Source organism: Typopeltis vanoorti, chromosome 5, assembly GCF_054136105.1.
Source record: "Typopeltis vanoorti isolate ZY-2024b chromosome 5, IOZ_Tvanoo_1.0, whole genome shotgun sequence".
In the NCBI taxonomy this organism is placed as follows: Eukaryota; Metazoa; Arthropoda; class Arachnida; order Uropygi; family Thelyphonidae; genus Typopeltis; species Typopeltis vanoorti.
In genome coordinates this window covers 45,309,843-45,337,365 of record NC_143553.1, presented here as the reverse complement: position 1 = coordinate 45,337,365, position 27,523 = coordinate 45,309,843, and the positions used below count along the sequence as shown (strand labels likewise).

The 27,523-nt window shown below is 34.6% G+C and overlaps 1 protein-coding gene across 3 annotated transcripts in view; it reads right to left on the bottom strand.

Moving 5' to 3' along the window:
- LOC150106351 (glycerol-3-phosphate acyltransferase 1, mitochondrial-like) overlaps positions 1-27,523 on the bottom strand; it is a 318,076-nt gene that overhangs the window by 129,137 nt on the left and 161,416 nt on the right. For all 3 annotated transcript variants that reach the window (XM_090393091.1, XM_090393090.1, XM_090393089.1), the window contains 4 exons: positions 18,373-18,469; positions 11,408-11,544; positions 2,657-2,753; positions 2,167-2,296 (listed from right to left, as the gene is read on the bottom strand). In XM_090393091.1, coding sequence (XP_090249217.1) covers positions 2,167-2,296; positions 2,657-2,753; positions 11,408-11,544; positions 18,373-18,469 — 461 coding nt within the window. The remainder of the gene's footprint in view (positions 1-2,166; positions 2,297-2,656; positions 2,754-11,407; positions 11,545-18,372; positions 18,470-27,523) is intronic.

Genomic DNA, 27,523 nt, shown 5'->3' with positions numbered 1-27,523 from the left:
GTGGGCACTTGCACGTGGCCGATTTTTAGATCATAATATAACTAGTTTAATGCACTAAAAGTACTTACAGCTTGTGCTGAGGTTATGTGCTTCTTGGTACCTGCTGTTAAGATTTCCTTTTGGCATTTAATTTGAATGGAAAACTCTTGCAGTAGCAATAAAATGCTGGAGCACTAGTTTATAGTAACTTACTCACAGATGCCACCTGCTTTGTTTCATTATCTTGTATGTCTAATATTATGGCCTTGTCGATTTGCAGGGTATATTTCTATTCAAGGGCGTGGACTGCTATTTCTGTTTTCCTTGTACTTTGTATTCTGTTTTTCTTTTTGCGTTTTTTATTGTTTAAATTTTCGAGAATATGGATGTTACAGTCATGAAAGTGTTCTTGTAGTCTTGCCCATAAAGACCTGACAGTAGAACCTGTGTAGGTGACATCACAGTATTTTTGGCAAGGAAATTTGTAAACTACGTTGTGGTGTTCTAATATTTCTTTGCATGTGTGAGATTTTGTAGGTTTTAGAAGTGTTGCCAATTTACCAGCTTATAGTGAGTGTGTTTGAAAATGTATTTGTAGGTGGTTTTGTATGTATTCTTGGGAATTTTCCTAGAAATAATACCTATGGTATGAAGCTATTACGAACCCAAAAGCCTATTTTTAGAGTTCAGTAGTGTCAACAAAGCATTCTCCTAATCTATAATTAAAATTTAAGGATTAACTCTAAGACCATGTGCAGCCCACAAGCTACCTCTATCTCCATAAGTCACTCACTAGGACTTTAGTTCTAACTTTTTCCACTATATTTCTGAACTACTTAGTTGTAATATTCTGTATTTGTAACAATTTGTTTGTCACTGCGTTCGCTTCGATGATGCTTATGTTATATCAGGGAAATATTAGCATTTAAATCTTTAATTAAAAACTTAGTATTCTAATAAACATTGTTTCTATCTATTTTATTAAAATAAACTTCACAGTTTATGTTGTGCTAATATACTGTTGCCAGTATTAACTTAAAATATCAATATATTAGTACTGCCTATGAGAATCACTTCTGTCACAAATAATAATTTCCATGTGAGAATAATTAAGATAACATAACAAGGTGATCTAAATTTAATTATCTCACAGAACCTTAAGCAAGATATTTCTGGACTTGATGATTTGCTCTGTTATGATTTTTAATGCTCAAAGAATGGAATGTGAAAGTTGTATTAAAATTAATGCTGGCTTTGCTTGCTATACTAATATAATATGTGAATATATATAACTAGTGTAAATTATGATGTAAATGTGCTCCTGAAAATGACATATAGTTGACAGTTAGTAAAGCAAACACACAGATCAAATACATAGCCTGTTATAGCAAAAGATTTGCTAAAATGAATTTCTGTAACAAATCATTGTTAGTCTTCACCTGGAATTTTTTTTTTTAAATAATGAACAAGTGAATTTTCTATAACAGCGTTTATTTGTGTATTAACAAATGTTGAGGAGCATGGCAAAATTACAAATGCAAGTTTAGATGAGAACTATTCATAGCTGTAGCAGAAGCACAAAAGAGACACTGAGTATACAGTCCAACTCTTATTACAGTAAACACTATCAGAACAAACTTGCTCTGACAAATTACTGATAAGTTTCAACAGAAACCCCACAAACAATGATATTCTAAAGAAAATTCACTATAACAAGCTGCACTGTAATAAACTATTTCTATCGTCCACACAAGTTTGCAATAGTTGAGTCAACTGGATCTATGTGACATTTAATTTTGCATATAATTAACATGTTACCTCCAAGTCCCATCACAGGTGGTCACTCTCTACCATCCATATTAAACAATCCATATGTGTTACAACATTAGACTAGCTGTCATTATATGTCATCAATAAACTATTAATCATGTACATTCTCTGGATGATTTGCCTCTTTTGAAGAAAGGGAAAAAAGCCAAGTTTTGGGTAGGGGAAGGATGCCTCCATGAGCAATTGGCCAACTTCAATGAAAAGCCCATATTAAGATTCTTCCCATCACAACAGCAAACAAACAATCTTTTCCAAATGAAGGGTGTACATCTAAGTGTTCTTCCAAATGTATTATAGATGCATAATTGTTATCACAGTTATCATAATTATTACTCTAGTCCTAAAACTATCACCAACCTTCTAATAATGTATCCACCACAACAGACAACAGACCAGCTTTGGGAAGGCATGCTTTACCACTACGTGATCGACCTCCTTCTATAAAGAATTCTAAACTATGACCAGCTTTTAAACTTTCTGCCATATACTGAAAAGAGAAAGATGATAAATTAATATTAACAGTTTATTATATTTAATATTTAGTTTTCAGATAATGATCTAATGCTACAGTTCTTGGAACAATGTATCAGTATAAAAAAAAATTTGAGTAATACAAAAAAAAAAAGTTCAGTAATTATAAAATATTTTGTAATGACAATTAAAAGGGGAAACCATGCACTTGCTTGCACAATGTTTCAAAAATCTGCAACACACACACACACACACACACACACACACACACACACACACACACACACACACACACACAACATTAAAGGAATTTTTCTAGATAATACTGAAACAGAGAAAAAAAAGATTCATATGCAAATATTTTATATGAACTTACTGTGTGCAAAATTGCTCTGTACACATAATCCTTTCTGCCTTTTCGAGGATCAAGTTTCCTTTTGATGAAGAAAGCACCAAGTCCTCTTAATAAAGAACTGCACAAAGAAATTATTTAAAGCCAATATAGTAATTTGTGTATTTGAGTTAATAATAATCATATATAAATAAAATATGAAGATATATAGTCAGTCCTTGACTTAAAACATAAGTGACTTAAGAGCACTTATACTTACAATGGCCATCCCACAAAAAATAATCGAACATGTTCACACTACATTTAGTGTTAGAATAAATCTTCTTCTGTACTTTGTTTGAATTGCAGCCATGCAGTTTGTATGTATGTAGAGAAAGAATGCTGTTTTGGGGTTGGTGAATGTGATGTTCATTGGAGAGCATGGGGGGGGGGGGTCACTACAGAGAGTCATTTTCATTCCAGTACCAACACACACACCGTTTATTATTAGTTAAAGTATACAAATATAAAAATTTCTTTAAGTATTGGTTTCCATCATGACCTGAAATATATAACTAAAGAACTTCAACCAACAAAACAGAAGTTAAGGAAGATTTTTAGACCTGAGGAAGATGGTTCATTTGAGGCTATCTAGTGTAAGATAGAGACCAATAGGACAAAATATATTTTAGCTGCTGCTATAGATCTGGGGATTCAAAGTTAGAGAACATGTGGATGACATGCATTGGCAGATTAGCACAATGAGAGCAGGCTGAGCAATTATCACGAGACTTCAACTATGGAGATATAGATTGAACAGAGGAAAGAGCATTTGGCAAGAAGGAAATGGAATTTATACAAAAAAACAGTTACTAAGCAAAAAAGTTACAGTTATTAAAGGATAACTACCTGAAACAACATGTAAATGTAAACCAAGCATTTGAGAGAGTGCTAGATCTGACAACAGCATCAGAATATCTGTCCAGCTCTACTTCCGATCAGAGAAAGTGACCATGCAGGGAGGTTGCTGATAATGTGTAATTCTCAGTCAGAAAAGGGTTTATGTGGAACTACAAAGCTGGCAATTATTGACAACCTTATGTAGCAGCTAGGAGAAGTGCCATGGCATAAGAAGCTACAAAGAAAGAGTATTGGTAAGACAATATGGAGTTGGATTTCTAATTAAGAAAACAAGTGCACACCTTATAGAATTTAATTATACAGATGAAAGAATAATAGAAATCACACTTAAAATAAACTCCAAACTTAAAATCAGGATCATCCAAATATATGCTCCCACCTCATCCCACACTGATGAAAAGATAGAAGCATTTTATGACTCACTGCAGCACACCCTAGACAAAAAAAGAAACAGCAATCAAAACGTTACTATAGTAATGGGCGATTTTAATGCCAAAGTAGGTCATCCCATTTACCAAATAGACACAATAGGACAATACATATGTGGTACAAGCAGCAACTCAGGAATGGCTCTTGCAGAATTCTCTATCAGTAACAAGCTTTACATTATGAATAAATTTTTTAAGAAAGTCCTCAAAAGAAAATGGACATGGAGAAGTCCAAATGGAGAAATAAAAAATGAAATAGATTATATACTGTGTCATAATAAAGAAATAGTTCAAGATACCTCAGTAATAAAACAAGCAAAAACAGGAACGACCACTGACTGGCGAGAGCCAAAATTAAGATAAACCACAAATTGGAAAGAATAAAATGGCTAAACAACAAAAAAAACAAGAAGTTCTGACTTAAAATTATTGAAAACAAGAAGAAGGATTACGAAGAAAAACTTAATCAAAAACTGAACTTAATAAATATTATTATTATTACGGGCAACTCCAAGGAGTCCTTAGACTCATCGAGGGAGGCCCTAACATCATGCCAAGAACAACCATTCAACATTCACACAGTATCTCATACTTTGCCTTGAACTCATTCACAGTCATGGCACCCACAACAGACTCTGGGAGCTTATTCCACTCATTTACTACTCTCCAAGTAAAAAAACCTAGCTCTAACACCCTTGCTAACCACACTCTTGCCCAGTTTCCATGGATGGCCCTGAGTCCTCCCACCACCAGTCCTGTTCTCAAAAATTTTTCTGCATTAATCTTATAGAAACCCTTCAGTAATTTGAATGTTTCAATCATATCACCCCTCTTAATAACCTGTGGCCTGGAAAAGCCAACCAAGGCCAAAAATTCATCCTTCTAGTTCCTAATACTCCTGGCATTAGTATACATGAAATGCAGAAGCCTGTTAGTCCCACCCCTATCCTTATACTAACTATCCCATTCTGATTTGTTGTCTTCGTACTTACTCAGGCATATTATACACATTCATAAACTCAACTGCCTCCTTAAAGTCTGCATATCCACTTCCTCCCCCTTAATAACTCTAGTTTCCCTGATTCTGCACATCCACTTCATTCAACAACATTTTTTCCAGTCTCCGCACACCAAATCCATTCAGATGCAAACCATCCATCTTATTTAAATCCTTTCGCCCATCAAACTCACTCCACACATTCACAAACTCCACACCACTCCTCCTGCATAACCTGCACATAGAGTCATTTGCAATTAACCTTCTCATCTCTTATCTGTCATACTATGGCAACAGACACTCTTAACTCTCTCACTCTTTTCTTTTGCTACCTCTAGTAATTCCTCCCTAAATCATTTGTTTCTGCCACTACTATTATTTCTTTCACCCTCTGCTTTTGCACTCTGATAGACTCACTTACATCCTTAATTTTCGCACCCGGTAAGTACGATTTTAACAAACTCTCATCTATTACACCTCTTATTAAAGAATCACCGTACAACACTCGCTCCTTCATTTTTCTTACACTCCCGATCATACTCTTATTTCTTTTATCATACATTTGCCTTTTATTAGCTGATGCGCTCGGTAAACAATTTTGCAAATGCTCAAGCTGCCGCTTTGCCCTATGTATCACTCCGCGCAACTGTGCGATCTCATTCATTGAAACTAACTGTTCATTTTTTTAATCTGTTAAACCATTCTCTTGCTCTGTATTTTTATCTTCATTCTCACTTTCAACACTGCTCTCAAAGCTATCTGGTACTACATTGCAAATTCCTATCATTATCACTATTTTCTACATTCTGACTTTCAACATCAACATCAATCTCATGACCTGAGACACACTTCAAATCCTCACTTTCGGCACACATTCACTCCACTATCATTATCGAACCAAACTCCAACCACTCTCCACAAAGCATACATCTCGCAGACATTACACTGAACAAACTCCCTTATGTTAAAATTTTTGAACAAAGATAGCGATTTGTACGGCATTGTTTTTCTTCTCATCGGTGCCATGTGCATGCTATCTATCATATCTTATCAAAATACTAATTAAATAATGCAGAAAACACACAAAAATCCCACAAACACACTAAGTTACCAAAAGTAAACAATACTACATAAGATTCAAGCAATATTGCAATTTTTACTCAAAATAACACTAATCTTTTCAGAAGCTCTCTACAAATACTACACACCATGTAGCCCTCTAGTGGCCAGAAGAAGACAAATAAAATAAGCAGAAACCTAATGGAAGTAATAACCTCAGGAGCCAACAAATTCAAAAGCAACAAAAACAAAAAGACCATAAACTTTCAGAGGAAGCCTTACAACTACTAAAAAAGGGATGAAATATGAAACAAGACAAAAACTTAATTTCTAAAATAGAATATGCAGAACTATGCAAAACAATAAGGAAAAAGATGAGAAATGAAATAAGATCTTATAACACTAAAAAAATAAAAGAAACAATTGAAAATAATAAAAATATGAAAATACTAAGAAAACATTCATCAGTTGGCAAAAGTCAAATAACTGCAATAAAATATAAGAATGGAACTATATAAAATATAAGAATGGAACTAAGGAACCAAGAACAAATCCTAAGCAGGCTAGAAGAATTTTTATAAAGAACTCTATAGTGATCCTTCAATATATAAATCAAATATAAATAACTCTTCTCCATCGCATATAGAATTCATCTCCCCCATTCACTTCAGATGAAATAAAAAAGCATTAAAACAAATGAAAAATGCCAAATGTCCTGGTGAAGACCTAATTCACATAAAATTAATTATGTGAGTTAATTAATTTTATGTGATTTAATTAATTTATGTTAATTATATATAAATGGGGAGGAAACAATATAATTCACCATGTCACAAACTTACTAAATCTATGACTAGAGGAGGGAAATTTACCAAAAAACTGGAAAAATGCAACTCTGATACTGTTATTTAAAAAAATAAAACAAATGATGAAGTGCATCACCAAATAGATTAGCATGAAATGAGTTATCATAACGGGAAACTTTAATTATCCAAATATTGATTTAGTAGCAGTAGAATCTCATGAGAAAAAGGAAAATGCATTTATTGATCTGTTGTAGGACAACTTCCTCAAGCAGCATGTGACAGAAGGAACTCAAGGTCAAAGAGTGTCAGAGTTGATTATAGTGTCAAAGAGTGTTTCAGTTAAAGATGTAAATATTCTGCCTCCAGTTGGTGACAGTGATTACTTGGGGAGTGACTAAGCTTATGAATGTTCCATTCAGAAAAGGTTACATGCTGAATTACAAAGCAGGAAATTATGACCAACTGAGGAGTATAGAGAGTTCAGTGGAATGGAATCAGTTAATGGATGGGAAGAATATCAACAGTGCATGGAAAGCATTTAAATAACACTTCAATGATGCAATATTAGAGTGTGTCCTGAGAGTTTGAAGAATAAATAAGGTAGAAGTCAAATGGATGTGTAATCTTATTAAACAAGAGATTCGTAAGAAAAGGATGATGTGGAAGGAATACCGTGTGCATAAGGATGATGTACATTATGAAAATTATAAACAGCAGGCTAGAATAGTCACAACTGTTGTACGGAAAACAAAGTCTGAGTATGAAAACAAACTGGCTCTGCTTGCTAAACGCAACCCACAAGAATTCTATCGATATGTTGCAAGTAAAAGAAATAATGAATATGAAAGAATAACTTTTCTAAATGCAAATGGAGTCAAATGGTTACAGATGCAGAAGAGGTTGTTCAATTAATGAGTGCCCATTTTCTTAAAAGCTGTCAACCTGTGTACACAACATTGAGCTCACTGTTACCTCTTCACTGGATGAAGAAATTCAGGTGTATGAGCTGTTGCACAAACTCAATAAGAATTCAGCAATAGGGACTGATGGAATATCAGCACGTATGCTAAAAGAGTGTTCAGCTGAACAGGCTATTCCTTTGACTGGGCTGTTTAATATGAGTCTTAGAACAGGGAAGATTACACAGGAATAGAAAGAATATATGGTAATTCCATTGCATAAAGGGTGATGCAAAGACTGATTTATCTAACTATTGACCAATTAGTATCTCAGGAGTGGTGGTGAAGATTTTGGAAAAATTGGTTAGGGCTCACCTTCAGAAAAGGGTTAACAGTGAATCTCTACTTTACAATAAGCAACATGGATTTACTAAGGGAAGATCATGTTTTAGCAGCTTGCGCACATTCTATAACAAAGTTACTACTGAACTAGACAAGGGGTATGGATACACCATGATACTTTGCATTTTGCTAAAGGGGTGTACAGGATATGATACTACTACATGAAAAATTTATATCATTACTAACTTCCTATCTACAATTTTCTTCCAAGTCTGTTACTTGTCAAGACTCCAATATTATCATTATCAGATCTTATATTTCTATCATCTAAGGCACTTTGTACCGTATCAATCCACCTATATCTTGGTCATCCTCTGGGTCGTTTTCCTGCCAACCTGGAGGAGAACACTTGTTTTGCTAATCTTTCCTCGCCATTCTGCTTAAGTGATCATACCACCTGAGATTAGCTCTGCTAACACATTCCTGGATGTCGACAATGTCAAGTTCTTTCCTAATATCCTCATTATTAATATGATATTGCCATTGATGCCATCTGTTCATGCCTATAATCTTTCTCAGGACTCATATCTGCGGTCTCTAGTCTTTGGTTAAGTGTTTTACTTCTGACCCACGTCTCAGATCCATAAGTTAAAACTGGTTTGAACACTGTCTTGTATACAGCTAATTTAGTGTTCCGACTAATTTCTTTCTTATTCCATATGAATTTATTCAATTGACTTCCTACCATACCAGCTTTGTTGATTCTGTTGTCTATTTCAATCTTTAATTTACCATCTTCAGTAAAAATCGTGCCTAAGTAGCTGAAATGTTTTACTTGTTCCACAGGTTCCCTGTTCACAACACAGTTGACATTTTCAACAATTATACCTATTTTCATCGTCTTTGTCTTTTTAATGCTGACCTTCATACCATATCTATTACAACAGTTATTCAAGTTAGTCAAGGAATCTTGCAAACTTGTAGCGGATTTATTTAGAAGTATAACATCATCTGCATAAAGCAAAGAGCTGACATTGACATCTCCAATTCTGATATCATGTATAATACCACTTTCCTTCATAATGTGATCCACATAGATAATGAATAACAGAAGGGATAATGTACATCCTTGTCTCACACCAGATTTAACATTAAACCATTTTCCTGTACTTCCTTCACTTCTAACTGCCGACTTACAACTCGAATACAGACTAAGTATTGCTTGATATAATGCCCCATTGACACCATATAACTGTAGCGTATTGAATAGCTTCTCTCTTGGCACCTTGTCATATGCCTTTTCCAGATCGACTAAACTTAAATACAGATCTTTGTTATATTCCCATGCTTTTTCAACTATTTGTTGTCAAGTGAAGATCTGATCCTGACAGCCTCTATTTGGCCTGAATCCAGCTTGTTCTTCACCAAGCTTTTCTTCCACAAATCTTCTCAACTATTTCTCAAGTATACTTGCATAGATCTTGCCAGAAACACTCAATAGGGAAATACCTCTAATTCTCACATTCAGTTTTATTTCCCTTTTTATATATGGATACTATGAGAGCTCTACTCCAGTCATTGGGAATTCGTCCCTCTGTCCATGCTTTCTGAACTATGCGTGAGCCACTGTAAGACTTTTATACCTCCATACTTCAGCATTTCTGGTAGAATATCATCTACTCCTGCTGCCTTTCCACATTTCAAGCCTTTGACGGCTTTTTCTACTTCAAGTTTGGATAGGTATTCCCGCCTGTATGCCTGTCGAGTGTTTTTTTACCACTGTGCTATCACTGCTTGTTTCATTTAGCAATTTTTCAAAGTAATTTACCATACTTCAAGGATATCTTTTTCTCCTGTTTTCGTGTCACCTTTATCATCTCTAACTCCTTTTACAGCACTCTTTCCTCCATTTCTAAACTTCTTCAACAACCTTAAGAATATCTTACCACCTTCTTGATATTTATTTTCTATATTCTTGCCAAAGTCCTCCCATGACTTTTGTTTAGCTAGTTTTACACATAGCTTAGCTCTTACATTTGTCTCTGTATTCTCTAAGAGCAAAAGCTGACTTATTTGCGAGGAATTTTGATATGCTTTCTTCTTTTCCTTTACTGCCTCTTTCACTTCCTGTGTCCACCATGGAGTTCTGATTTTTCTATCCTTGCAGACAACCTCACCACATGCCTCTCTGGCTGAATCAATCAGGGTTTTCTTCAAGGCTTGCCACTGAATCTCCAAGGTTTGGTTCCTGTTCTCAAACTCTTTCATTTTTTCTTGAATAATCTTTGTGTATTTTAGTCTACAGTTCACATCTGAGAGCTACTCAACTTTTATTCGCTTTAAAAATTTCTTATATGTTATTCTTTTCAGTATGAAATTCAATTTTTTCCTGCTCAAGACTAAATAGTGATCACTTCCAATTTCAAATCCTCTGTACACTCTGGTGTCCTGCACCAGGGAGAAAACATTACTATCAACAATAACATAGTCAATGAGACTTTTCTTATTCCTTGCTTCTTCTCTTCATGTGAATTTGTGCACATTTTTATGTTGGAACATGGTATTAGTAATAACCAGTCCATGTCTGAGCAGAAATCAAACAGGTATTTGCCATTATTATTGGCTTTGCTCTTTTCTCCAAATTTTCCCAAAATATTTTTGTATGTCTGACAATCATTTCCTACACTGCTATTTAGATCCCCAACAAGGACCTACTTTTCATTTTTTATTGTGTCAGTTGCTTTCTTTAACGCCACAAAAAAATTCCTCCACTTCTACCTTAGTAGAACCTTCTTTGGGATCATAACCACAAATAAGTCTCGTTGTCCAGTTCCCTATTCTGATATTTGCCCAAATCACTCTACTTGAGACTGCCATTCAAGAAGATTAGCCTCATGTTTGGTTTTGAATACTATGGCTACTCCTTCTTTTCCTTGATTGTCATTGCCTGAATATAACATTTTGTATTTATTGCTCAGAAAGATCTCGCCAGTTTTTGTCTTTTTTGTTTCAGTCACCCCTATTATGTCGATTTGGTACTTATCTAATTCCTCAGCTAGCTCCATTTCTTTGCCATTCAGGCTTCTTATGTTGATAGTACCAATCTTTAACTCTGGTGATGTTGTGTTCGGGTGTGTGCTTTCAGATTTGTTCATTTTAATAAATCAAATTTATTAAGCTTGAAAACTTTGCAGCAAAACAAAGAAAATCTATTGATTTGTGGTCAATATAACCTTGCAACATTCTTAGTCATTGATAATGGTCGAATAAAATACCAATCAGGTTACTATTTGAGAACCACTAATATAAATTAACTAAAATAGTGAAATCAAAATATAACATACCCAAAAAAAGGAATGCGAAGATTGTCTCCTGAAGCTACTAAAGGTGCTCGTATGTCATTCATATACAAAATTAAAGTCACTAGAATATAATCCAAATGACTACGATGCAGGGGTAAATAAATTACTGGCACATTATGCTGTAAAAGAGAGAGCATCTTAGAAAAAACATAATTAAATTAAATTACTTTTCAATAAATAATTATCACTACAGAAAAAGCTATTATTTTGGAATAATACATTCACAGAAGCATGTTATAATCTATTGTAAAGTGAATACATTAAATGTGCGTTGTTTGCCAAAGTGGGCTGATGGATGTTTTTCTCAAAGATCTTCAATGATATAAGAGGACATAGCTCTTATAGTTGCTGGTGACGTTCAGTAGTTCACTACTTGCCTTCAGACTGAATATAAAATCACTTTTGCCCATATCTGATATGGGCAAAATAAAAAAATCACTTTTGCCTAAATCTGATGTGCTGTAATTATGTTAGCATTCATGTTTCTATATAATTTTTTAATTAAGTGATCCTATATACTTGTTCACTCATTATATATGTGGATACATATACTAAGGCACATGTCCATCATTCAAAGAATTTACTTCAGTATCATGTAAGTACCAGGCAATTTTATGTGAATTCCACCACAAAAGATTGCAACTTATCATACATTTAGTCCTGTGGGTAGACTAAGAAGTTCAAATAATCCAGAAAATCCTGTTCTAGAGAGCAAATATACTATACTTTTCCAAATCACTTGACTGATTAAGCAGCATGGACCAAAAAAAAAAAAAAAAAAGGATATATATATATATATATATATCATCTTCCACTAAAACGTAAGTGGAAGATGACTGAAATTCAGTCTGTTGACTGAAGAACAGAGATCCTGTTCACTCAGCCAACCATGACAGCAAATTAAATTACACTATATAAGGAATTATATTCTTGTTTTAATCCTTCATTCAAGCATGAGCAAATAAAGTAATTCACAGCTAGGCTATTTGTATATTGAGAAAGATGACTTTATATCAAATTGCCCTAGGATCCAATAACACAGAGTACACTTCTCCTCACATGTGTGTATATATATTTCATGCATTATGGGAATGGTCTGAAATCTAGACTAGTTTCAGCCTCTGTAATCCTATCAGTGGGAGCTACACCCATGGAGGCACTAAAAGCAAAACTAATGCAGAAATCATATCTTTTGTATGCAAGTAGCAATATGGCATATCACCATACTCTTTAAAATACTGGATTAGAGACAGTTGTAGAAATTTGTTTCTTGACATGCACTTTGGATAAAGGATTAAAACAGGAAAATTAATTCTTGTCTAGTATAATTTACTTTGTAACCAAGTGAAAAAAACTTTCTACAGCTATCTCTAATCCAGAGTATTTTAATAATATGATTATGTAATTTTATTACTTATACAGAAAATATGACTTCTGCATTGATTTATTATTATTATGTATTGATTTATTATTATTTCTATATGGGTATCGCCAGAAGTCAGAAGAGTGAAGGAGACCCACATTTACCAATTATACACACAATAACTATCATACTCACAACCAGTTCTGGTAATCCACTGATTCACCACTCTCCAATCAAAAATCTAGTCTACATGTGCCCTTAAAAACAATATTTTTTCATAACTTTCAGAGGTGGTCCCTAGTTCTCTCTCTCTCTTCATCATGTATTGAAATGAATTTAGCTTTCAGCATCTCCATGGAAGGTATGGAAGAAGGAAAGAAACTGTAGAAGGTAAGGAATAGTATCGAAGACAGAAATAAGATTAAGGAAGAAAGAAAAAGCAAAAGAAAAGTAGACAAGAGAAATATGCCAAAAAAATTGAACATAATTAAAAACAGGAGAAGGTAACAAAGGCACATTGAATAATTACTGAGTAAATGTGAGTTGAGATTTCTTTTGTGAGAGAAGAGGCAAGACTGTGTTTTGGTATCACTGAACGTGACCAGATTGTCTTCACCCCACTTAAGGATAGTACAGAGACCTGTGTTCAAGGCACCAGTTGTAGATGATCATGATGCTTGGGATATTTGTGCACTGCATGGTTTGTCAAATGAGTAATATGACTGGAGAGTACTATCATCTGCAAAGCTGTGGAGAGGATTAGTGGTGATTAAGAGTAGATCATTTATGTACATGAGAAAAAGGGAAAGTGATAGGATAGAGCCTTGAGGTACTCCTCCATGAGTGGTGAAGCTGGAAGGAGGAAGCCATCACTCATGACACACAGTAAACAACCAGAGAGGAAACTAGCAACTCAATTACAGAGAGTGGTGGGTAGACCAAAAGATGGTAATTTGTTTAACAGGGCTCAATGCCAGGCATGATCCAAAAGCTCTGGAAATGTCAAGAGTGACAACACAAGTTTTGCTGAACCTTTCCATTGCACACATCCAATGGATCATGAATGGAAAGGTTCAGGATGCCATCAGGATGAGAGAGGCATGGAAGTGCAGGCAAGCAGAAGTTGCATCCAATAGCCTTAGGAAGGGACCAGAAGGCACGGCTTCCATTTGGACAGGTTTTCTGCTGTTAGCCTTTATGAAATCAGATTTGGATCAACAGATGAATATTTTGCATTTGTTGCATGCTTTGATATAAGCAAAGTATGAAGCTAGAGTTCTTGATGCAAGCCACCTGAATTTTTTTCAACTGCTGTGATACACTTTCTGTTGAACAAGGGCTTAGAAAGAGGACAAGAATTCTAAGGAGGATGAGGGATGAAGGCCATCATGCCAATGAGGATAATTTTTGTGACTCATTTAGAGCAGTTGGTTACAAAGAGATGCTGGTTAAAAAAAAGTAAAAAGAGAGTTGAAAAGCAGATGGCAGAGTTTTATGTAGAGGAATGTGAAAAAGTCAACATATTATTGAAGTTTGGAGAATAATACATGCAGCAGATGAATATTACTAGATGGGGCAAGGAAACCTTGAGCTAGAGGAGGTCAAAAGATCCAAAGTATTGGACAAGTGAAGAGGGTTTCAGGAATTCGTGCAGGTAGATGAATGATTTGCAATAAGTCATTACTAATGGCAAAGATTTCTGTCTCTCATCCAGCTTGGTCAGTGGTGTTGGAAAAGTGAAGCCAGTTGGAATTATGGACAATGAGGTCACCTAGGAATAAGATCTCACTATTTGCATGGCTTGATAGCAGATGGCAGAGTTTTATGTAGAGGAATGTGTAAAGGTCAACATATTATTGAAGTTTGGAGAATAATAAATGCAGCAGATGAATATGATGAATATTACTAGATGGGGCAAAGAAACCGTGAGCTAGAGGAAGTCAAAAGAAGGGATTCTAAATTTACCTCTATGGCATGCACTGTCTGATCCTACAAAGACACAAGTGCCACTCTTGTGGCAAAAGGAATTGCATAGTGTGTAATTTGCACATTGGAGTTGGACAGTAGGAAATGTAGATGCTATTTAGGTTTCCATTAAGAATAGGAGGTCCGGTGTGGATGATTGTAGGTGATGGTGAATGTCATTTATGTTGGTGTTAATGCCACAAATGTTGAAGTGGGTGTGAAAGTGAGTTTTTAATGTGGAGATTCTGGCATGATCTCTATGAAGTGATTGGCTGCAATGTGTATTTTTTGAAATTCATTTATGAGGGAGATTCCTTTTCACTGTAGTGTCACGTTTATCATAAGGTTCATCATTGTTTTGTTCAAGGTTAGATGGAAGGATAAAATGGGGAAGTATAGTGAGAGAAGATAGTCTCTTGAACATGACATCTTCAACATATCACTACTCAGACTCCCTTTCTAGGAATGATCTAGCAGAGTATGTGACAGCAGGATCAGGGTGTAAGTTGATCGGAAAGTCTCCTGACTCATTAATGAGAAGTTCAGATCTGTGCACTAACTGACGGATGGCCTGCAGCACCACCATTTTAATTGGTGTACCCTCAAAATAGAAGAGATTATGGGTCTCTAAGTTTGTATGCCATGGACTTTAAAGGTGTCACTCTCACTGTATGGAGAAGGGATGGAGAGGGGGGGCAAGAAACTAGAATCCCTGCTCTAGAGACAACATAGCATATGCCACTTCAGGCCTCCAATAAGCCAGGTGGTGGTATGTTTTACCAGGAGACGAAGGTCACCTACAACATAGTAAATGTAACGTGAATTTGGCATATTCTGGAATTGTTTTATTATTATTTACAATTGTATTATCTATTGACAAGTTGACTCTCACTACAGCAAACTCTACTTTAACAAACTCACTCGTTACAACATAAAGTTGAAAAGTTCCAACTAAAGCCTCACTGGTACAATGCATTGGTAAAAGAAATTCATTATAACAAACTATCCACTTCAACAAACTGTTCCTGGGGTCCTTATGAGTTGCTAAGATGAGAGTCAACTGTATTTTAATCTATAGCATCATTCTGTATTTTTTAATCTATTTTGATTTTAATTTTCCTCACACATAAAACTTAGAATATGGTTATTCATTTTCAATCATTGCTTTATCAAAATTCTTGTTTTTTTTTCTTCTTCCTACTTCCTTCATAATTAAATTATAATTCAATTATCAAGTGGACCATTGATTAAAATAAGCTATGTTAATGTTTGAATTTATCCTGTTTTAATAACTAACAGTTATTAAACAAATGAGGATATTAATAGTATCTAAAAATTATATTAAAACACAATGCATTAATAGTAGCAAAAGTAAATCACTATGCTTGTTTTTATTTTTTGCATATTTAATTTAAACATATATTTATTTTGATTTAATCAAGAAAACTAAAAAGGAAACTTAATCCTACAGCTAACATCTACAATATCTATGAATATGTGCACATGTATACTGCATTGCTGAGACTAACTAATCAGTGTCAGTTACTCTTAACAGAAACAAAAACTCAGGTTTATGGGAGGTAAAACTGCCATTCCAAATGACTAACACTCAGCTTTATTTTAAAGATTCCTTACAAATTCCATCTAAAATGGATTCCTAAGTTTTGCCAACTAAAAAATATTGTTACTACAGGATGCAGTATGGAGACAAATTTATTTATCTCATCTTTGCCTAAGTCAGGCTTATTAACAAAATATTTTGGACAAACCAGGGTTTGTTTACATGTTCTGAAGCAACAAACTTGCATGATATAAAAAAGTGATAGGTGAAGCTGTTAGTTATGGGAAGGCAGAAGCCAATAAATTTCCAGACAAATTTATTTATCTCATCTTTGCCTAAGTCAGGCTTATTAACAAAATATTTTGGACAAACCAGGGTTTGTTTACATGTTCTGAAGCAACAAACTTGCATGATATAAAAAAGTGATAGGTGAAGCTGTTAGTTATGGGAAGGCAGAAGCCAATAAATTTCCAGAACTGGCTGAAATTATTGAATAAAGAGAATCCACCAGGAATTTAATATGAATTTATATTCATATATTTTAAAATGAGCTTACCTACAGAGATCTGTAAACAGCCAGGTATGAAAAGCCGGTACTCAAGATTTAAAAGTGGCTTAAAGCATAGCCAAAAAAAATTAACTTTGGCCACTAATACTGACAATTACTTAATAAAAACTTATATTAAGGTGTATTACTCTCATAATTGTTAGCTGCAAGGCTTTTGCAAGTACTGCACTTCTGCTGATTTGAAAATTTAATCTGAAAGGTCTGGATTTATAAGCTTACTATTCCTAGAATGTTTCAGAAGTGATTAAGATCAACTTAAAAATATAGAATGAAAAAAAAAAAAAATAATGTATCACTCTTCATTTGAACAATACTGAAAAAACATCCTCTGATGAACTTCTGTCCAGACCATTAGAATAATTGAAAATGAAAGAAGAAAAAAAAAAGGAAAGGGATGTAAAGAAACAGCTTCAAATTCCTTCAAACAGTTTTGAAAGGACTGACATTTTCCACAAAATCATGATCACAAATCAGAACTCAAAATAACAAAGACCTCAACACCTTAATAGAATATCATCTATGCAATGACCCATTTCCAAGAGTTTGGAAACAGCTCAGCTGAGAGGTGACAGCGACTGCTCAAATACTCAGTGATGAAAGCAGAGGATGCAGTGAATGCTGACATCTTATTTGGGAAATATCAGTGAAGATCATTTGTAACTGAAAATAGATAAGTTGTTAATCAATAAAGAGTCTCTTCTTTGCAGAATCTCAACAAAAAATATGGACTATGTATTTTCTGCATTTGAAAAGTGAAATCTATATGCAGAAGACAACTATTTGGAAAGACCAACTGTATCCAAACTTCTCTGAACTACTTCATGAAGTTGAAACACTCAAGACTCCCAAAGCTATCAGTAACATCTGAATGCAAGATTTCTCTGAGGTAAGTCACCTCAGAAATTCTTCCAAGTCATCCTAGACATAACACATAAAATTATGTATGTGCAATTATTTAAGATGCTGCATGACAAAGATAGTCAAATTACTCCTTTAGCATCTTCCTTTTACATATTAGATCCAATGATTTTGCTAGAACCAAATAACTTCACTTCTCAAAAATAAACTTAATCCTGATAATAATAAGAAAAGATAATGACAATTTCATGGTCTCTGGCTAGTTCATCTCTCAGGAAGGGATGAAAATAGTTTCGAAAAGGATATTAACTCTGTGATGTCAGACTGTTTAATCACTTTCATTTCAAAAGTCGCTTTAAATATTCCTCACATTGCATGTGGATTAGAGCCTAAATCTTTCTAATCAAAAGGAATCATTGCTACTGACTGCACTGCGGAAGAGTACTAGATAAATAAACAAACAGTGAATACAATTTTAATGAAAATAAGGTGCTATCTTTTCATAAGGAAACAGACAATTGCTAAAGGGATAAAAATTTCACTATCAGATATCTAATTGAGGGGAAACAGTTCTCGCCAGATAATCGAGGAGAGCCAAACTTAGAGTATATAACATTTATGAGCATACCTACCTCAGACACCTGTTTCAAAGATTCGATCTGTTCTTTTTGTATATGAAGTCCACTTAGCATCCGTCCCAAAAGCTTGTACATTACCCATGCCGCAATTCTATGTGGAGCAAATATTTTTAATTTAAACATTTAAAATTTATTTCTTCATGAGGATATAATTTATGATCATAAATATGAATATATTTTATATATATTTTATAATTGTTACATGAAAATATATATAATTTCATATAACAGTAGTTATGCAAAAATTGAACCATTTAACATTTAATTTTTTTGTTGCCTTGAAATATATAAAGTAATTGAAATGATATATCAATAAAAATGTCATGATACCTCTGTTTTTACAGAAGTATAATGACATTTTTATGGACTGTCAAAAAGTCATATAGCTTAAAAATTACAGAATGTATCCCCATCCAGTAAAATTGTACTTTATTATTAAGGACACATCCGTGGAGTCTGAAGACTATGCATCACAAGAGACCCATACGACCCACTATTCACACAATACCTACCATACCTTTCCTTAAACTCATTCACTGTCAGAGCACTCGCAATTAGTTCTGGCAACACATTCCACTCATTCACCATTCTCCAAGCAGAAAATCTAGTCCACTAGTCACTTACTAACTACACTGCCCTAGCTCACTCAGTGAACTAGCATGAGCTGGGGGGATGATTCCCCCCCCCACTAGTTCTCTTCAGACTCATCATGTACTGAAAAACTTCTCTTGTATCAATCTTATAGAACTTCTTTACTAACTTAAAAATTTCTATCATGTCCTCTCTTTTCCACCTATCAACTAAATTGTGCAACTCAGACATCTTCAAAGGGAGCAGTCCACAGACATTCCACCATCTTGATCATTCATTTCTGGATTCTCTCCACCACCTCTTCATCCCAAAAAACCCCAGGTGAATAAATCTGTGCACAATAGTCAAGATGTAGCCATATCATAGCTTTATTAAGGAGGATAATAACCTCTCTATCTCTACTTGTCAATGTGATCATCATCATGTAACTAATCCTTTGAGTTATTTTGTCAACTTTTGTAATATGCCCTTTAAACTTAAACTCTGTCCACCATCATTCCAAGTTCCTAGCTTCAATTTCATACAATCCAGTAACATCAATGATGTAACACCTTTTCATTCTGAAGTGCATTTATGAATACAAAGTTCATCAAATGATTGGAGGGGGGGGGAGGTGTTATAGAGTTGATTCTCACTATAACAAAACCATTAAAAGTAAACTCCCTAAGGATCATTTAAGGGTCAAAGCAAATAACTAGGAGGAAGCTTCCTCATCACCTTTAAGGAATGCAGAGAACTGACTAGGGCTTCTGATCTAATATCCAATCCTCTCACCTTCATGTGATGCACTGGCAATTTGGGACTTTGACAACTAAATTGTACTCTCTTAAAACCACAAATACATGAGATTTCATGATGGTTGGGGTGTCCCCCCCCCCCCAGTTAAGCAAGGTCCCACAGATACTGGAACAGACTCAAGCCCAACTTCTAGAAGAAGAAGAATAAACCCAACATCAGAAGAACCGAAGATAGAAACCATCCATAAAAGAAGTATTAATGGAAAGGAAGTCGAGCTTGCAAACTGGAAGAACTGGAAAAATACCACATGGACATAATTGCCATCACTGAAACAAAGATAAAAACCAGGTGAGATCTTACTAAATAATAAGTATAGGATGTTATATTTAAGCAATAATGATCAAGGAAAGGAAGGAGTAGTGATAGCATTCAACACCAAACATGAAGATAAACTTCTTGATTGGAAGGCAGTTTCAAGAAGTTACGTGGATAAACTTCAAATGGGAAAATGGACAAATGAAACTTATTTCTTCATATGGTCCCAAAGAAGGATCTCCTAAGAAAAAGTAGAAGAATTTTTTGTCACTAGATCAGGCGGTTTATGTAAAGAAAATGGGAAAAGTGATACTTATTGGAGATCTAAACAGAAGAGTAGGAAGTGAATCCCACACCAAGCATATATAGTAGAAATGTTTTGGGGGAAAATTTGGAGAAAAGGGAAAGGTAAGTATCCACTGGATTTCTGCTCAGGATATGGAGCAGTCATTACTAACACCATGTTCCAACATAAAGATGTGCACAAGTTCACATAGAGAGAGAGAGAGAACAGAAAATAAGAAAAACCTCAATGACTATGTTATTGTTGACAGTGATTTCTTCAGGGAGCCTGTGTAGCTCAGTGGATGTGGCGTTTGCATACCACCGTGCTTGGCCGCACGAAGGAAGACTTGGTTTCGAGTCTAGTTGGCAACTAGAGGAAATTTTTCTAAGCCTTTTTTCGACCGGTTCCCGAGTTAGTCGATCTCTGGCACGGGCAAGCAGGTTTTTCCTCCCGGAAACTTGGGTTTTTCGTCCTGTAAACACAAGAAAATCGACCGTAGAACCCACATTATTTCAGACATTAAATATATTGTGTTAGGGTTAGGGACCACGAGATGGCGGCACATTTGAGCAGTCTCTCTTCACTGCGTACCGCTTAATTAGTGATAGCCTTGGGCCATCTGTCTCTGATTGGGTACCAGTGGAGGTTGAACTGCCCACTCAGTCTCCAAAAGTTAGATAGGGCTAAATGGCCTCGCCTACTCCCGTATACGGGAATAAAAAGGCGTTAGATGATTTTTTTTTTTTTTTTTGTGTGATTTCTTCATGCTGGTTCAGGATACAAGAGTGCAAAGAGGATTTGAAATTGGAAGTGACGATCACTTAGTTGTAAGTAGGATAAAACTGAATAGCTCACTGAAAAGATCAATGAAAAAAAAGTTGAGAAGCTTTTACAGGTAAACTGTAGAGACTCAACTATACAAATGTTATTGAAGAAAGAATGAAACAGTTCAAAAACAAGAACCAATGTAGTCTCAATGGCAAACTCTGAAAAAAACATTGGTTCAGCTAAGGAGGTATGTGGTAAAGTTGTCTGCAAGGATAGAAAAATAAAAACACCATGGTGGATATAAGAAGTTAAAGAAGCAGTCCTGGAAAAGAAGAAAGCATACCAAAAGTTCCTAGCAAATAAGTTGGCAGATGCCCTGAAAGAATACAGAGGAAAATGTAAGAGAGCTAAGCTATGTGTGAAAGTAGCTAAACAAAAGTCATGAGAAGAGTTCAGTACGAATATAAAAGGCAAATATCAAGAAGGTGACAAAATATTCTGAAGGCTATTGAAAAAGCTTAAAAATTGAGGAAAGAGTACTGTAAACGGAATAATCAAAGATGATAAAGGCAACATGAAAACTCAAGATATCATAGACGTCTTGGAGTAATTACACTGAAAGACTTAAATGAAAGACAAGCTGTGTCAGAACTGTTGTAGAAAATTTTCAAGAGAAATGCAAACAAGAGTACATCAATACTTGAGGTTGAAAAAGCCATCAAAAACTTGAAATGTGTAAAAGCAGTATATTGATATTCAACCAGAAATGTTCAAATATGGAGGTATATTTGCAGTGGCTTTTGCAGTGGCTACACACTACATAATTCAGAGGGCTTAGTCAGAAGGTTGAACTCCAGGTGACTGGAGTAGAGCTCTCTCATAGTACCCACTATATTATAAAAATAAAAAAGGAATCGAGCTAAATGTAAGAATTACAAAAGAATTTCTGTATTAAGTGTTCCAGGTAAGATTTATACAAGCATACTTGAAAAGAGGCTGAGAAATATTGTGGAAGAGAAACTCTGAGAAGAACAAGGCTGGATTCAGACCAAATAGAGATTGTCAGGATCAGCTTTTCACTTTACAACAGAGAGTTGAGAAATCGTGGAAGTATGACAAGGATCCGTATTTAAGTTTTGTAGATCTGGAAAAGGCAAATGACAAGATGCCCATGGAAAATTTTAACACACTACAGTTATGATGTAAATGGAACATTATACAGGGCAATACATAGTCTATATTTAAGTTGTAAGTCAGCAGTTGGAACTGAAGGAAATACAGGAAGATGTTTGATGTAAAATCATATGTATGACAAGGGTGCAGCCAGCAAAGGTTGGTTGATTGGTAGAGTCTCTGCTACTAATGGCTCACACAAAAAGTTAAGCAAGTCTGAATGCAGTTAGTAGTTAGAAGGGGATTCAATCGTTAGATGCTGCTGGTACTCTGCTGAGGACTGGCCATTCTCACGGGGTTAGCTTCAGCCTGTAAACTGACGTATATCGGACATCTGTGTCCTCAGGGCACATAGGGATATGACATGACAAGACAAGGGTGCTAGTATGGAAATATCAAATTTAGCTCTTTGCTTTATGCAGAAGGAGTTGTACTCCTAAACACATCCAGTGCAAGTCTCCAGAATTCTATAACTAAATTGAATAATAGCTGTATATAAATTTGCCATGAAAAACAGCAATAAAAACACAAGCTATGAAAAAAGGCAAGAATATAGAAAACTCCATCTGTATTCTGAATGGAGAGCCTATAGAAGAAGTAAAATATTTCAACTATTGAAGACACAGTTTTTAGTGAAGATGGCAAGTCAAATCTGGAAATAGATAACAAAATAAGTAAAGCTGGTATGGAGCCAGTTGAATAAAATTATATGGAATAAGAGAAATTAACTAAATAGCAGTGTTCAAACAAGTTTTAAGTTACAGATCAGAGAACTGGGTTAGAAATAAAGCACTTGATCAAAGATCAGAGACTACAGATGTGAGAGTTCTTAGAAAAATTATGTGCCTGAACAGATGGCATCAATGGCAGAATCATATTAAAAATGTTAGGAAGAAATTGTTTTTGCTTTCAAGTTCAAGAACGTGTGAGTAGGGCTAATCTAAGGTGATATGGCCACTTAAATAGAATGGGGGATGAAAGATTAGCAAAACGGGTGTTTAATGCCAGGAGGGAAAAAAAACAGGAAGACCAAAGTCTAGGTGGGTGGATTCAGTCAGAAGTGCCTTAGAAGAACGAAATGTTAGATATGACAATATTGGAGTGCTGACATAACAGACTAATTTGGAGGAAAATTTTTGATAGGAGATTAATAATAATGCAAAGTTAATTGTGTAGTGCTTTCATAATAGCCTGAACATCCCTTGAGGACATATAAGGAAACTGATATGTACCCTCAAAAAAGAAAAGTTCCAAAGCTGCAATAATAGTGTTAACTACAGCAAACCAACTATAGCTATATGCTATAACAGACTACAGTCAACTCACAATGGTAAACACTATTATAATAAACACACTCAGTATAACAAATTGTGGAAAAATCTCAACCAAAGCCTAATAAGTACAATTCTAAAGGAAATTCACTAGAGAAAGCTATCTACTTACACCATTTCTGTGGTTCCTACATGACTGGTGTAGTTGCAAGGATTTACTAATTATATTAGGTAGAAAAAAAAATCTAATATAAACAAGTATTTCTATTTCCTTATAAAATGGTACCCCACAGTAAACATCTAGCCAAACATGGAGACATCTGTTTCCTCTACAAAAAGATCCTGACCAGTGTTTAGCTGTAAGCTACCATAAGCCATTACTTTCTCCCCAAATAATGTCAGCATAATACTTGCATAAATTTTTGAAATTGCCATTCCTGTCAAGCATAATTTAAATTAGAATACTTTACAACATATATTTAGTTCAAAGAACCTAAGGAATTAACTGCTCAACTTCAATTAATTCTTCATTATCATGCATTCACTATGCAAAAGATAAAGCATGGAGTTTTCTGTCTCAGAAAGTGATTTTTTTTTAATGAACAATAATAATAATACCAAAGACTGGAGTGCAGAGACTCAGTAAACAACAATTCAGGGCAAACCTTTGTCTTTCATTTTCTTTTATGTTATTCAAATCCATACAGGTTTATATACAAACCTATAGTAAATTTTGTACCTTTGGTGGGCTTAGGATTTTTTTTTTATCAATTTCATTTTTGGTATTTTTTATTTATATTTTTTTAGACAGTCCAGAAATCCTGCTCTAGAGACTGTGCTGCTTATTGGAGGCCTGAAGTGGCTTAAAAAGTTCCATGCTCCAGGCAAAGAAATCTATTTCCCACCTAAAGACAATCACAAACTTCCATGCCCACAGTGGGATTCGAACCCACAGCCTGCTGGTTGGAGAGAGAGTACACTAACCACTTGGCTATCCAAGGCTAGTAACACTGCTGTCATTATATCCCTACATTGCCAAATACCAGTCTCAGAAAAATGTCAACCATGACAACTATTGGCATTCAAGTGGCCTACTACTGCTGTGTCGACAAAATTGTCTCCTTGCTAAGTTCAGCAAAGGAGAGACTTCTCCATTAGCTTGCCCTGAGGTTTACTAAATTCCTTGCACTTGTGATTTATCCTATGCTAGAAAATCTGGTAAATAACCAGCTGTCAGTCATGAGAATCATCAAAAGCATATTAAATTCCATGAAACAAACAATCTGAACTGGCAGAACAAGTCATCTCTTCAAAACAAACACAGAACTGTATGTAGGATTGTAGTCTTCCTATATAAGTCATTTTCTCATGAAATATTTGTATAAACAGCTGAAAAAGATTGCAGCATCACCCTGATCTAACTAGATATGGTCTAAAATTATCTCTTTATGGGATTTTCCTTAACATAGCTCATCCTATCGATTTGTAGGATATCTGCTGTTTAGTGATATCAGATTATCCTATATTACTTTTTCAGCAGTAGCCAATTTTGATTAAATAAATAAAAAGGAAAGGATATTGAGAGTTTATTTTTCACTTGGTTAGACTATAATAAGTTTAGTTTAATCCTTTATCCAAGTGTGACTGAAGATACTTTCAGGTGTAAACTTTGTTTACTCACACTTGGATAAAGGATTAAACTAAACTTATTATAGTCTAACCAAGTAAAAAATAAACTCTCAACATCTTTCTCTGAATCCGGAGTAATTTAATAACAAGGTTGTACACCCTTTGGCAACTCCTATAGGTTGGGATGACCTCTCATTGCTTCTGCCTTGGTGTCTCCACTACTGGGCCTGGCTCCCACTGACAAGACCTCAATAAAGGTCGAAACCGGTTGGGTAGTGCCCTTGCCTTAATGCATAGCATTACACATATCCACAAGGAGATGTGCTTTGCATTATGGGAGATACTGAGTTAGGAGTGATGAGATCTTTCTCCACCTTTGCAATGAGTTTCCCAGTGTTGTACTACCTTATCCCAGTCCTGAAGATACTTTCAGGTGCAAACTTTGTTTGCTCACACTTGGATAAAGGATTAAACTAAACTTATTAAAGGAAAGAATAATTTTCAGTTTTATTATTTATCATGTATGTAAACATTTCTTAAATATATAGCAAAAAAAGTGCATTATTTCTTGTAATTAGAAATGCTTATATAAGAAATCTTTGTATATTTACAGCCTATCACAAACTGTTTGAGATATTTATTTGCAAAAAGGACTCGCCTCTAATTTAGTTTATTTTTGTAACATAACCTTGGGAAAAGAAAATATTTAACTTTACGAGGGTGTTTTCAAGTCATTAAAGAACTGTAGTCTTGTTTAAAACAAGTGACTTTCATGCCACTGCCATGGTAGTTGATGCACCAGGCAATAGTGGGCCTGCACAAAGTTTATACTTCTGAAGAGGAAGCTGAATTAGTAAGAGAGAATAATAGAACAGTTGTTACATTAATAATAACAGAGACAATGTTCTGAGAGAAAGAAATGAGGGAAACAAAGAGTTATCCCAAAATTAATTCCTTTTAAATAAAGCTAAGTTGTGGCATAGATAAATGTGATGTATAGTTTCTCCTGAAGCAATGAATAGTTCCTTTTGATATATGTTATGCAGTAAACATAATTCTAGTTAAGTGGTATAAACCCAAAAGAGATGGATTTTTTTTTTCTAGGATAAGGAAGAAGTTACCACAAGGAAAAAGGGAACTTTAAAATTATCATTGTATTTCAAAGAAATATGAAAGGAAATGATATTGTAGAGATGTGAAAGAAGAAATTCATTCTCTTTTAGGAAAAATTGTGCACAAATCGTTTTATTGTTTCAGAAGAAAAACAAATATGAGCTAAGTAATTATTATTTTAATGGCTATTATTGAGAGTAGAAATGTCGGTCTTAAAAGTTTAAAGGCAACTGTTCTTGCTCGAGAATTCCCATCGAATTCTGAGATATTGAAGGAATGACAAGAAATTTTGTGTGACATTTAAGTCAAATGTTAAGTTGGCAGGCCCTTTTCTCTTTAAGAGATAAGCTTTATTTATAATGCAAAGTTGTATGTAGTGCTTGAGAAAAACATTTTACACACACTGTTAAAGCAATACCATAAATTTATACTAATATTAATTGTTTATAAATAAAGATATTATTTTCATATTTTCTTTGTCTCTCACTCAATCTCTTAACTTATTATAATAATAAAATCCCAGATCTCTGATATTAACTAAAAAAATTTAATAAACACCTCAGGCATACTACTTTGGTATATAATGACAATCAGAGGGAATTACAATAAATAATGCATTGTTTTGCTATACATTTAGGAAATATTTACATACATGAAAAATAATAAAACTAAAATTTATTCATTCCTTTTTATTTAATCAAAATAGGCTGCAGCTAAAAAAAAAATAATGTAAAACAATCTGATATTGCTAAATAGCAGATATTCTACAAATTAAAGATACCAAGAAGTTATATTCTTGGTTTAATCCATTATCCAAGTGTAAGCAAACAATGTTTGCACATGAAGTATCTTTACAATTGGACTACTTGTATAAAGAGACTGATGACTTGACAATAGTATCCCATAATGCAAAGCACACATCCTTTCAGATAGGTATAGTGCAATGCAATGTGAGAAAGGGCCACTACCTAGACTAGTGGGAGCCAGACCCAGAAGAGATACTAAGGTTAAAGTAATGCAGAAGTTATATTGCATTATACACATCTGAAAGGGTGTGTGCTTTGCATTATGGGATACTAAGGCAACTGGTGTGAAATCATTAGCCTCTATATACAAGAAGCCCAGCCATGAAGATTTATACGGGGGAACAAAACTGATATTAAAGCAACTGATATAACCACAAGAAAGAACATATCTTAAAACCTTTTAATCCCCATGTTTCATCAAATTGTAATAATTTTCTCTTTTTCTTTTAGGATAT